Source organism: Scylla paramamosain, chromosome 36 (assembly GCF_035594125.1).
Source record: "Scylla paramamosain isolate STU-SP2022 chromosome 36, ASM3559412v1, whole genome shotgun sequence".
Taxonomy (NCBI): Eukaryota; Metazoa; Arthropoda; class Malacostraca; order Decapoda; family Portunidae; genus Scylla; species Scylla paramamosain.
The window spans coordinates 8,231,908-8,244,210 of NC_087186.1; the positions used below are offsets into that span (position 1 = coordinate 8,231,908).

Sequence of the window (12,303 nt, forward strand, 5' to 3'; positions counted from 1 at the left end):
TCCTCACCCTCCCCCCCTCCCTGCATCCCTTCCTGCCATGCCACAGCCTCCTGCATGCCCCGGGCCCCGTCACCCCTACCACTCCCTTCTCCCTCACGCTGCGCGACCTCTGGGGCGCTACGCTCAGGGCGTCAGCCTCGGGGCACCGCCCTGCCTGCTGCTAAGAGTCGTCAGGTGTTCCACCATATTAAAGATGAATAATTAAGGCACCGACTCATGATAGGCCTCGCCAGGTGTTGGTGTGAGTGTCGCCTCGCCGCGGGGCATGACACGAGGGAACAACAGCTACAGGCCCGTTATTTAGGGCTCCTCGCAGCACTGCTAATGCCAGGCTTCCCACAGGTCACTGCTACCTGAGGGCGAGGTAAGCACGGTTAATGTGATGTTACCGCCGCGCCGCCACTACTGGTGCCTGCCTCACAAATCCTGGCGGCATCACAGAGAGCCACTCACGCCTGGTCCTTAATAACACACCCCGCAGTAGGCAACGCTAACAAAAAAGATAGAAAAAGCTACAGGTATTGCCAGCGCCAAGCTTACCTGGCGTGGAGCAGTGCCGTCCACCACACCCGTCCACCTGTGGCCTCACGCCCCCCCTCCTCCCCCGGCACTCGCCTGACCTACCCCTACAGCCACCTGACGCACCGCCTGCACTGACGCGGAAAACTGTGTCCACGCGTTGACGAAATGTGCACGTGTGTGTGTGTGTGTGTGTGTGTGTGTGTGTGTGTGTGTGTGTGTGTGTGTGTGTGTGTGTGTGTGTGTGTGTGTGTGTGTGTGTGTGTGTGTGTCAAGCATTGCGTGTACGTATAAATGACTGTATTGTATGTATACTAGATGCCTTTACCAACAAGTGTGCATTACTGTGTACTTGAGATACATGCAAGAACGTCGATATGTATACAAACACAAAACTGTATTTCAGGCGTATAACAAGACATGGACATCAAGTACATTTTAGGGTATATTTTATCTCTTAGGGATACATTTTTGGTTCGGTAAGGGAATATCCATGCCGTGAGAGTACTTTAGGTCCTAAGGGTGTATTTTAGGACATAAGAGATGTATTTCAGGGGCTAAGGATATATTTAAAAAATGTATGAGTATATTTTAGAACGTAAGGGTGTATATTGAGTACTAAGTGTGTTTCAAAGTCCCAAGAGAGCATTCCTTGATGAGACACTTCACCTCTAAGTATGTGTGTGTGTGTGTGTGTGTGTGTGTGTGTGTGTGTGTGTGTGTGTGTGTGTGTAAAGACGTATGTATTTTAGCATGTAAGGTTGTGATTCAAGTCCCAAGGGAATATTCTAAGTCTTGAGGATGCATCTCACGTCATCGTTAGGGCCTGGGTGTACTTCAGGCATACTGGAATATTTCAGGGTGACGTAAGAGTGCATCCGGATCAGTGAGTCGTGGAAACAAATAACGACCCGTAGTTACGACCTAGATGACTACCACGCCTTGAAAACCCCCTTCCTTGTCTCTTTAAAATGACCTATTACAACGACCCTTCCTCCTCCTCCTCCTCCTCCTCCTCCTTCTCTACCCCCACTGCCTCCTCTTCCTCTTCCTTACGAGATGGTGGAGTGCTTTGCCTAAGGGTTCAGCAATATTTGGAGGAGGAGGAGGAGGAGGAGGAGGAGGAGGAGGAGGAGGAGGAAGAGGAGGAGGAGCTGATGATATTGGTGGTGGTGGTGGTGGTGGTGGTGGTGGTGGACCCCATACCATACATATTTTCCCCATACCTCTTCACCATCACCATCACGAGCCACACACACACACACACACACACACACACACACACACACACACACACACACACACACACACACACACACACACACCATCATAAAATAACTCATAAAAAGTGGTACATGGTTTAATTAAAAATAACTAAATAGAAAAATACAAACATTAATGGTGATATTAATATGCAAAAAAAACCTTCCCGTGGCCACTCTAGTACTTGGAGGAGGAGGAGGAGGAGGAGGAGGAGGAGGAGGAGGAGGAGGAGGAGGAGGAGGAGGAGGAGGAGGAGGAGGGACTCAACAAACACACAGATCTATGCTTGACCCAGTGAGCTTCATTCTGTAGTAGTAAAGTCCTCCTCCTCCTCCTCCTCCTCCTCCTCCTCCTCCTCCTCCTCCTCTTCTACTCTTCATCCCTCCAATCCCCTTCACACCTCTTCTCGTCCCTCTATATTACTCTACTTCCTCTCTCTCTCTCTCTCTCTCTCTCTCTCTCTCTCTCTCTCTCTCTCTCTCTCTCTCCACTTTTTCTTCCATGTCATGCTTCTTCTAATTGTTTTTTTTTATCTACTCATTTATCTATTTATATATTTTTTTCCTTTATTACTTTTTATCATGTTTTTTTCATCATTTATTTATCTATCGTGAATATCTTCTTTTACGTTTGTCAACATTTGCTATCTATCGATCAGTACTCTCTCTCTCTCTCTCTCTCTCTCTCTCTCTCTCTCTCTCTCTCTCTCTCTCTCTCTCTCTCTCTCTCTCTCTCTACGTACATATATCTATCCCACTTCCTCTTTCCCTCCCTCACACCTCTACTATTTTTACACCAGCCTCCCTCTCCCTCTCCCCTTGTTTCCAGCTGACCCAAACACAACACTGCGCACTTTCCATCTACACTGCTTAACCCACCCCCCCCTACGGCCCCAATAACTAAATCTACGAGAGAACTTCAAGCAAATACACACGATTAACCGCGTTTCGCCATTTTCACCTAGTTTATACCTTCAGGCCACAGAGTATGGGAAAGAAAACGGGGTATGGTGAGTGTGTTGTGTGTGTGTGTGTGTTGCAGTGTGTGTTGTAGTTACTCTTGGGGAGGTTAGGTGTTGGTAAGGCTGAGTAAAGGGTGGGAAGAGGTTAGAGGGGAGGTGAGGAAGGAAAGAAGGAAGGGGAGATGATGTGTGGGAGGGGAGTTGAAGGGAGGACAGAGAGAGAGAGAGAGAGAGAGAGAGAGAGAGAGAGAGAGAGAGAGAGAGAGAGAGAGAGAGAGAGAGAGAGAGAGAGAGAGAGAGAGAGAGAGAGAGAGAGAGACAATGTAAAGAAATAAAGCAAAAATGTAGGTTAACAAATAATAAAGAAATAAACCACAGATATATACATGGATGGATAGATAGAGAGAGATAGAGAGAGAGAGAGAGAGATGGATAGATAAATAGACAAACAGACAAACACACACACAAACAGACATAATAAATAAACATGCAGCTATACAATACACAAAGAAAACAAACAGTAGCAATTTTTCACATTCAAATCTAAAAAAATTAAAATAAAATACACAAATAAATATCTCTACAACTAAATCCTCATTACACTCAGGTAAAGTGTTGACAGGTGAAGCACAACCCTTTCACCAATAATGGCATTGTATATTTGTAACACTCAGACAATGATAAGCCTTAAAAAGAGTGTACCATGTGTGCTGTATTTTCCTCTTTAAAATATCACCTGTAGCTGTCAGTGTTGCTCCAGTTGTGCAAGACAGACAGGAGTACAGCAGTGTGAGTCTCCAGCTGTCAGTATGCACCCACATATTATATTTTTTTCCTTCTCTCTCTCTCTCTTTTTTTTTTTTCTTACATAAAAGTGGGCAATTCACGAGCCAGCAAACACATGAAGGGAAAATAATAATAACCCCTTCACTGGTATTTGGCACATTTTCTTAATTACTAACCACTCTGTGACACCTTTTCTTGTTCCACAGCCACTTCCAAACATTGCACGGCATACAAACTGCAAACTATAGTCTTTTTTTTTTTCATCCCCTTCTTTCTTGTATGTGTTTTTAAAGAGTCCAAACATTGCTCTTAGTGTTGTGAATTCTGCTCATCATAGTGAAAGGGTTACATCACCTATGCCATGGTTCTTTTACAACCCATAACATCTGAGGGGCTTCTTATATTAAATCAGTCCACTGTAACTCAAAACTATATGAAACTAGACCCAGAATTTTACAAGACTCAACACAGCTCACTCATTTAAAGACAGCACCTATGAAACTTAGTAAATTCATGTAATCTTAGCCTTAATAACAATATGAGGCAGCCACTGGATTCAAGGGGTTAACATTCAGACCAGTGTACAAAATTTTCTCCATGGCTAGGGAAAATAAAGGTTTAGGTTAATTTTGTGTGTCTCCTGGGTGTGTTCAAGGCACTGTGGTACTAATGTAAGTGTTCAAAAAAGTTGGTGGTGATTATGAGAACAATTATTCAATGAAGGGATTAATTATGGTGATAATGATGGTGATGATGATGCTTTTTTTCCCTCTAGCGTATTAAATAGTATTCCCAAAACTCATGACAAATATATATGATAACCCACAAATACAGTTACCAAATAAAAAAAATAGTATATTCTATTGTGAAACAGACAGCAAACATTTCCACTAACCCACACACACACAGTTTCCTCTTAAAATCTAACTTCCTTGACAAATCACACCAATTATTTCTAACCCCACATGTACACTTGGCCAAAAAAGTGCTGACCATATACAGTGGGGAAAAAAAAAAAAAAGCATCCTTCATCCCAACACACAAAACAATATGAAACAGATGAAAATATACGATAAGCCATTTCCAGGATGTTATGGGTATCGTTACTATTGCTCATTCTCACAATCCATCACTCAGGGGCAGATCAACAAGACTTTTTTTTTTTTTTTTTTTTTTTTTTTTTTGTGTGTGTGTGTGTGTGTGTGTGTGTGTGTGTGTGTGTGTTTTACTGTTGACATCGCTGAGCTTTAACTGTGGATGCCCTCAAAGCGAGACAGTTTTCAAAGCGAGCACTCCTGATAACACTGATTTGGCATTTCCATCGCAAAAACAACATGGCCTAATTTGACAACACAGGGCTGGAGTATTTATGGATCCTGTGGTACATTAGGGAGCACAACGTCATTCTGCCTGGACTATGAGTGGTCATTATGTACAGGGACAGGGGAGGGCTCCAGGTAGATGGACTGATAGGCAGACACACTAATACTATCCAATCTTGTCCCAAATCCCACTTTCCCAGCCCCTCCCCTCAAAATAATGTGTGTTCACCCCAATACTGATTTGTCATTCCTACTGATTGTATTGTAACTGATAACTAAATTTTCTCCCAATAGCCACTTTGAAAATTAACAAAAAAAAAAATTAACAAAAATAATGAAAACAATTATTTCCAGTGTAACAACTAAAATCTTTAATGATTATCATCCTGAGACCAGAAACTCCATCACCTATGACAAAATTAACAGCATTCAATTTCATTCCAGCTTTTAAACCAGCTCATAAACAAAACACACACATATAAATCTCCAGCTTCATATCAAATTTTCCTGTATTAGCAACTTCATTCAATCAGTACATAAATTAATAAATATTTAAATCCTTTATATTCCTAACAAAGTTTTCATTACACTTATACAGGACAGCAACTTACTTCCTCACAATGATCTTAAAACTAAAATCTCTTAACTTCCACTCCACAACACTCCAATTTTTCAAGACCTAAACAGATAAGAAGTACAACAGCGACCTGGCTTCTATTCTCTGGCTCTGTGAATCAAACCTATACTTGCTACATGAACCAATATATCTGGACTTTCCTTCTCAAGTGTGTACATATCCCTAGAGGCACAAGCTTGCAATAAACACAACATCTGGGGAAAGCTGAGAGTTAAGAGGTGTGGTTACGAGTGTTTCCAATGCCTGAGCCCACCATGTCCCTTATCCTCAAATACTGAAGCACCCTCTAATATTTCATGCATCCACTCAATACAAAGCTAAAACTGCCACTAAACAACGTGGTATGGTAATATAGATATCCAGTCTGCATGACCAACACATGATCTGCATCTCTACATCAATCTGAAACCACCAATCATCAATAACACAAGACATTAGTGCTCATTCAAGCATGACACTTACATACTCTTCCTCTTTGGTCTCTTCTTTAAGTACTGAGTAAGTCATGATCCCTCTGAGCTGGTGGGCAATGTATGGGAGTGTTTCTCATGCAGGAGTGAATAACTGAAATGTGTATGCAGAAATTATATAGAAAAAAAAAATCAATATTCCTTTTTTTCATTTTTTCTATATAGTACATTTACATAACTATGCCACCACACCAGTCTGTATAATATTTCAATACCGTTTCGGAAAATTACTGTACTTAAAATCTGTTATGGTTTTAGTGTGCTGTTAACATTAATTCTGCTTAAAGTGATGTATATTCAGTTAAGAAGCTTTCCTATACTGCAGCCTAACCATGTTTTGTTTGTGAAGAGCTGTAAATTACTCATTCTTGTCTCCCACACCCAGACACCCCAGTACCCCAGCAATTCCCTGTTTTGTTCATCAGGTTAGGGAGATGTCCTAACTTGACAGCAATGTAATATAATCCCAGCTAAGGTCAGAGACACAGTAACACTCCAACACACGCCAGACACAGTGAACACCCTATGCAACACCTACGGAGAACAGCCTGATGGGGAGGTAGAGTCATGCAGGCACACACCAATTCAAACAAGAGGCATCAGCAAGCATGGGATGAACACACGCACTTCACGTCCCAGCATCCCACACAGCCTGGTGCCATCTGTCATCATTGTGGCTATTAATCCCCCCGCTGCTACACCACAGCCCGCCACACCAAGCCCGCCACACCACCACAGCCACACCCCTTCATGACACCCATGCCTCACTCCTCCCTCGGTACTCACACCCTGTTTTACCCACAAGTCCTCACCAGAACACAACACGAGACTTGTGAGCTCATAACGCACATTAATTCACTCATAAAAGTCATCTTAATAATAACAAACAATGTAAATAACAACGAAAGATTCAATTACGAAAACAGTAACATAATTTTTCACTCGTAGTTCAAGAAATACACAAAGAATATCCATGATAACTTCCATATGGACGAATCAATACCTGCTTCATAATTAGGGAGGGAAATACCGCAAATTTAAGAGACAGAGAGAGAGGAAGAGACAGAAACAAACAATAAGTAGTGAATGAAGGAGCTTTGGCAGAGCAGTATTAGCTCCTACCTGGAAATATTTGAGTGTACTTACCACTTTTGAAGGCCTCGGGAGTGTCTGGATCCGAGGAGTCGTCGCTGAAGTGTTCCATGGTGAAGCACTAGCCTAAAGACGCGGCTGTATTGGACGTTACATTGTTCCTCACCAATTGATCAGCAACAACAACACGCCATGACAGCGCGGGCCAGGGTGTGCATCTTTCGCAATCCCCGCCTCCCCTCTACTATTTGACTATCTTTGGTTATACTATTTTTAATTAATCTTTTTTTCAATATATAATTGTTTTCAGTTAGAACAGATTTTATTTTTCTGTGATATTGGTTATTTTATTTTGTTGTTTTTGTTTTATTTTTTGGATGTTTATGATCTGAGTTTTACTGCAATAAAGCTGTTTTATTATTGATAGAATTTAGTTTGTTTTAAAATAGTTATAAGAGTTGTAGCAGTAGTAGTAGCAGCAGCAGCAGCAGCAGCACTAGTAGTAGCAGTATTATAAAGTAATATAGTAGTAGTAGTAGTAGTAGTAGTAGTAGTAGTAGTAGTAGTAGTAGTAATGCAGTGTTCTTTAAGGAGATTCATCAAAAATATATAGCATGACTAAATTCTGTACTTTATTTTTGTTTCAAATATCAATAATAAATGAAAAACTGTATTATGTCATCTTTGTTTACACAGATTGCAAAGGTGCACACCCCAGCCATGGCCGCGCCGAACCCCTCGACCCTCCTGCCGCTGGGTCTGTATATTTTACCCCATTACTTGACCTTTCAGCCTCAGAGGATTTTGTTAAATGTGTGTCATATGTACACCATGCCAGATTAAGATTGAACGATGAGAATAATGTTGTTTGGTGACTAATTGTGTGTTATTCCTCTCCCTCCATTTAGTCATGCTTGCTGTTATATTCTTACCTAAAATAATGTGGGATTGGCATTATTCACACAGTATAGCGTGTTTTTGTTAAGTTTGATAGCATGGAATAGGTGGCTTAATTACTTCTCTTTAACAAGGAATGAAATGCAAGGAATGACTCAATTTTGTCATATATAAGAGAACTTGTAGATGTCTTGAACCCACAGAAATAGTCTGTTATATATTCTAAGTGTCAGTATTTTAAAGATCATGGCAGCTTAACCAAAAGAATTAGTTTTCTGTCGCCCTTGCTTCATTCTCATACTTGTTCCTCCTGCCCAAGACATTTGGTGGAGAGCGATACATATAATGCAGATAACACTGCTCATATCTCAAGAATATTGATGTCTACCACATAAGTGTACAGCGGTTGGAACTTTGATCAACTTTTGGTAAACTGCATCCCAGTATGTTCATTTTTTTCTTCTTCTTCTTCTTTTGATGGATTTGTGTTGATTTTATTTAATTTATTTTCATTTTCATAATACAAATGCTCCTCATCATCACATAACAATTCCCTTACTGTCACATAAAAGTGCCACTGGCCTTTATGCCCGTGGTGGATGGTATTACTTAGCCTGGGACACGGGGTCACTGTGACTCATGGGTTTTCACGATATACCTTCCTCAGGTTCCCCAGGTACCCATTGATTGGCCATGAAGGAAGGATACAGAGCTGTTTGAGCCATGCACCAACTGCCCCAGACTTGATGTGGAAGCTGCACATTCACAGCCAGACACATCAGTTGCTGCACCATGGAAGTGCTAGATATTTAAGGACATTTCTAAATTCAAGGTGTTACCATGCACGACACCCCTAAGTCACAGCTTACACAGAGGCTGGGCCAGTGTGTGTGTGTGTGTGTGGCTTACCAAAACAATTCCTTTCACATATTTCTTGATTTATAGATCTGCTTAAAGTCACATGACAATCAAATAAAGAATCACAATAAAGCAGTTAAATCTCACAGTGTCCATACTCACAACTGAGCTGTGCGGTGACAGGACAGTCAAGACTGACCAAAGTCTACTTAGTTCTTGATGATCACCTTGGCCTGATCAGTAACGTGTCAAAATCACATTTCCGTGAATGTCCTGAGAATGGCTCATTCCTAGCAAAAAACCTCTCATGACCAGTTTATTCCCATTTCAGATCACTTCCACACTGTTTCCATGATGCTCCAAGGCAGCCCATCACACCTTAAAATGGATCCATACTTGTATGTCACCCATTTTTCCTTTTAATGGAATCAATCAATCAATCATTCCCTCCCCAACACAGAGCTGGTGGACAAATGCATCGGCTCCCGCATCCATATCATCATGAAGAGTGACAAGGAGATCGTTGGGACCTTGCTTGGCTTTGACGACTTCGTAAACATGGTCCTGGAAGACGTGACAGAGTACGAATCCACACCCGAAGGAAGGAGGATCACGCAGCTCGACCAGATTCTGCTCAACGGGAACCACATAACAATGGTGAGTTTGGCGGCTGCTTCCTGCTGGTGTGTAGTGCTGTGGAGCTGTCCTTGTGCATTATCTCATATGAAAGTCTTTTTATTTAGTACTAATTGTGTAAGAATTCTTGTTCTAAATTGTTTTAAGATTATTTATTGTGTTTAGGTATACTGTTTGGTAATTGTTGGATGTTATATCTAACTTTATTAATGTTTTCCTGAATAAACTAGTAATGTTTTTCTCAATAAACTAGTACTTTATTTATCTCAAGTCATCATTTGAAAACTATAGACTAACTGCTTCACACTGAAATAGTCATCCCCTATTCCAAGGGTATAATTTACAGAAAGGTATCATTCAGGTATCATTATTGGCCATTTGAAGTGCTTGATAAGAATACTTACACTTGTTTTGTATCTTTCCAGCTTGTTCCTGGTGGTGAAGTACTGGACTAAGCTTTAGGTCTTTAGATCTTTCTCTTATACAAGCCTTTCTTCCTATAGGATGTGTAAGACCAACACATTTCCTCATTCTTAACTTTAACTTCCATTCTATATGTGAGGAGCATTGCTGTGCATTTGATAAATAAAAGTACAAACACCTTCAGAGAGTTTGACATTATTCCTATGCACACAAAACTATAACCTGGCATTCATCCAAAGAAAATCATTGCATAGGAAGAAATTATCAGGTTATTTTAAATCAAGTACTCTTTACCGTATTTATAATGATAATATGTTTGGAGACCTGTAGCCAGTTTGATTAGGAGACTTTTTTTTTTTTTTTTTTTTTTGTGGCATTGTAAGTCTTGTGACATTGCTGGACCTTTTTCTCTTGTGTTTGTGTAATATTTACCTCGTTGCAGTATACAGGGCCTGGACAACACTTGTCCATCTTATCCATATGTTATTTTTTTCTTCTACTTGATGTACATTTCTTCTGTCACCTTTGAGTTTAATGTAGATACTTTATTTCAATGGAGAAGCTTTATTATTTATTTGTCAATGAAATGCCTCTCCTCTCTCAACTAGTACTTGTGTCCTCTCTTTGGCCCAGCTGTATGAGGTCTTTCTGTCTGTGTGGGTTTCTAAGAGGAGAGAGAGAGAGAGAGAGAGAGAGAGAGAGGGATCCAAGGTCATGATTCCTCCTCGTTCCTATCATTGACTTAATCTTGTATCATCAGTGGCACAAAGGGTAGCAATTTCACCTTGGGAATTAGTGGAAATGGGTTCTGTCTCAAGCTGAGTTATTGATGCAGTGATGCTTCTTCCTTCCCCTCCATTAATATTACAGCCAAGACATGAGACCTGTTACCCATTTTGCTCATTACCATCATTTTATTTCACATGTTAATTTTTTCCTTACAGAACTGGATGGTTTATGAGTTTCTCCCACTTCTTGGGGTCAGGCAGTCTCTTCTCTCATGTTCATCCTTCTCATATCTTCCTGAATACACTGTCTTCAAATCTCCTTCAGTCTTCCTTATCAATGTAATCAATTATCATTGTCAATAGTTCTGAAGCATGACTGTAGAGCATCCCATTCATGTTTTGTGCAAGGAAATGTGTAGGAGAGAGAGAGAGAGAGAGAGAGAGAGAGAGAGAGAGAGTTTGATGCAAGCAATGGAACAAAACAAGCAACAATTGCATTAATATGTCAAGGGAAGTAAGAACACATTGTGGTGATGGGGTTAAGGATGGAGGGAGAGGGGAGGTTTTGCAGCTGCTTCAGGGAGGACACCTTTTTAATACACCACATTATACATAAATACCGTATTAATAATTCAGTTTAATTATTCCTACCAAAGTAATACAATACATTATTGCTAGCGGTGGTTTGTCTTTGACTAGTATGTTGACCACCTTAACCCTTTACTCTTGAGCTCAGTGTTTCAGTTACCAGTGCAGAGTTCTCAGTAAGGATAACAAGTTATCATTGGGTTACTTTTTGCCTTTGCTTTACCAGTACGTTCTTACGACACTGAGCTACATGGATACACACTTGAATACAGGAATAATGATGGTAATAATAGAAATAATGATGATGATGATAATAATAATAGTAATAATAACAATAATAATAATAATGATAATGGTGATGATAATATTAATAATAATAATAATAATAATAATAATAATAATAATAATAAAGAAAATGGACGGGTTAATTAGATCATCAATAAGTTCTATAAGCACTATTTGGATTCCTCAACACACATGTATACCTTTGTCATATCAACAAGGCACAACATAATGCAGAGTGTAATATGGGTTTCTGAGAATGCTGCTCGAGGAGAAACTATAGGTTATTCTAAGTCGAACGTGTTCTATGCACACATGCATTTTGAGGCTTTGTTTAGCCATGGTGAGAAAATAAAGTGTTGACGGGCGACAACGTACAGGTAACCATGGCGGAGAAACACTATGACCACGTACTGCCCATCACTGAGCGTGACTGGTAATCGGCTGATGTGATGCTAACCTCGCTTCATCCCTGCCCGGCCAGGCGTGGTGCCATTACATTTGTCGTTAATTACAACCACACTACCATTGTGTAATGTTTATCGGTAAATCACCTATTCATTAATACTACTAATCTCGTGATAGGATATTGCAAAGCTCAAAATCCTGAACCTAGAAACCACTACTGAATAATGCCCTCTGCCATCCACGTCCACACGGACGCCATGCATACCCGTCCGGGCCGTCGTTGTCTGTCACCAGCCCACAAATGAATGTCATCCCACGGCTACACAACGAATCAAAATGCACATGTGCATACAACATTTCCGTCTAGCCTCTACTTTCACTTCAAGCATTATCCGCAGAAATTCCTGTTACACCCTGTATTTTGTGGGGTGTG

General features: G+C 40.7%; 1 protein-coding gene and 1 long non-coding RNA gene across 2 annotated transcripts in view; one reads left to right on the plus strand and one right to left on the minus strand.

The window, feature by feature from the left end:
• Positions 1 to 7,217, minus strand: part of LOC135090899 (uncharacterized) — a 64,805-nt gene extending 57,588 nt beyond the window's left edge. Inside the window, exons 1-2 of the long non-coding RNA XR_010262161.1 lie at positions 7,105 to 7,217; positions 1 to 353 (exon numbers count right to left, since the gene is read on the minus strand). The exon at positions 1 to 353 is cut by the window's left edge and continues 185 nt beyond it. This is a non-coding gene — a long non-coding RNA (uncharacterized LOC135090899). The remainder of the gene's footprint in view (positions 354 to 7,104) is intronic.
• A 10-nt stretch (positions 7,218 to 7,227) lies between these two features.
• On the plus strand, positions 7,228 to 10,043 carry LOC135090898 (U6 snRNA-associated Sm-like protein LSm5). The gene is made up of 4 exons (XM_063988068.1): positions 7,228 to 7,260; positions 7,747 to 7,807; positions 9,266 to 9,462; positions 9,867 to 10,043. The coding sequence occupies exons 1-4, from the start codon at positions 7,243 to 7,245 to the stop codon at positions 9,894 to 9,896; spliced, it is 306 nt and encodes a 101-aa protein (XP_063844138.1). The 5' UTR covers positions 7,228 to 7,242; the 3' UTR covers positions 9,897 to 10,043.
• The last annotated feature ends 2,260 nt before the right edge of the window (positions 10,044 to 12,303 follow it).

Coding starts and splice junctions, on each gene's coding strand:
- LOC135090898 (XM_063988068.1), top strand. Junction 7,808..9,265: donor CTCGACCCTCCTGCCGCTGG/GTCTGTATATTT, acceptor TCCCCAACACAG/AGCTGGTGGACAAATGCATC. Junction 9,463..9,866: donor ACGGGAACCACATAACAATG/GTGAGTTTGGCG, acceptor GTATCTTTCCAG/CTTGTTCCTGGTGGTGAAGT.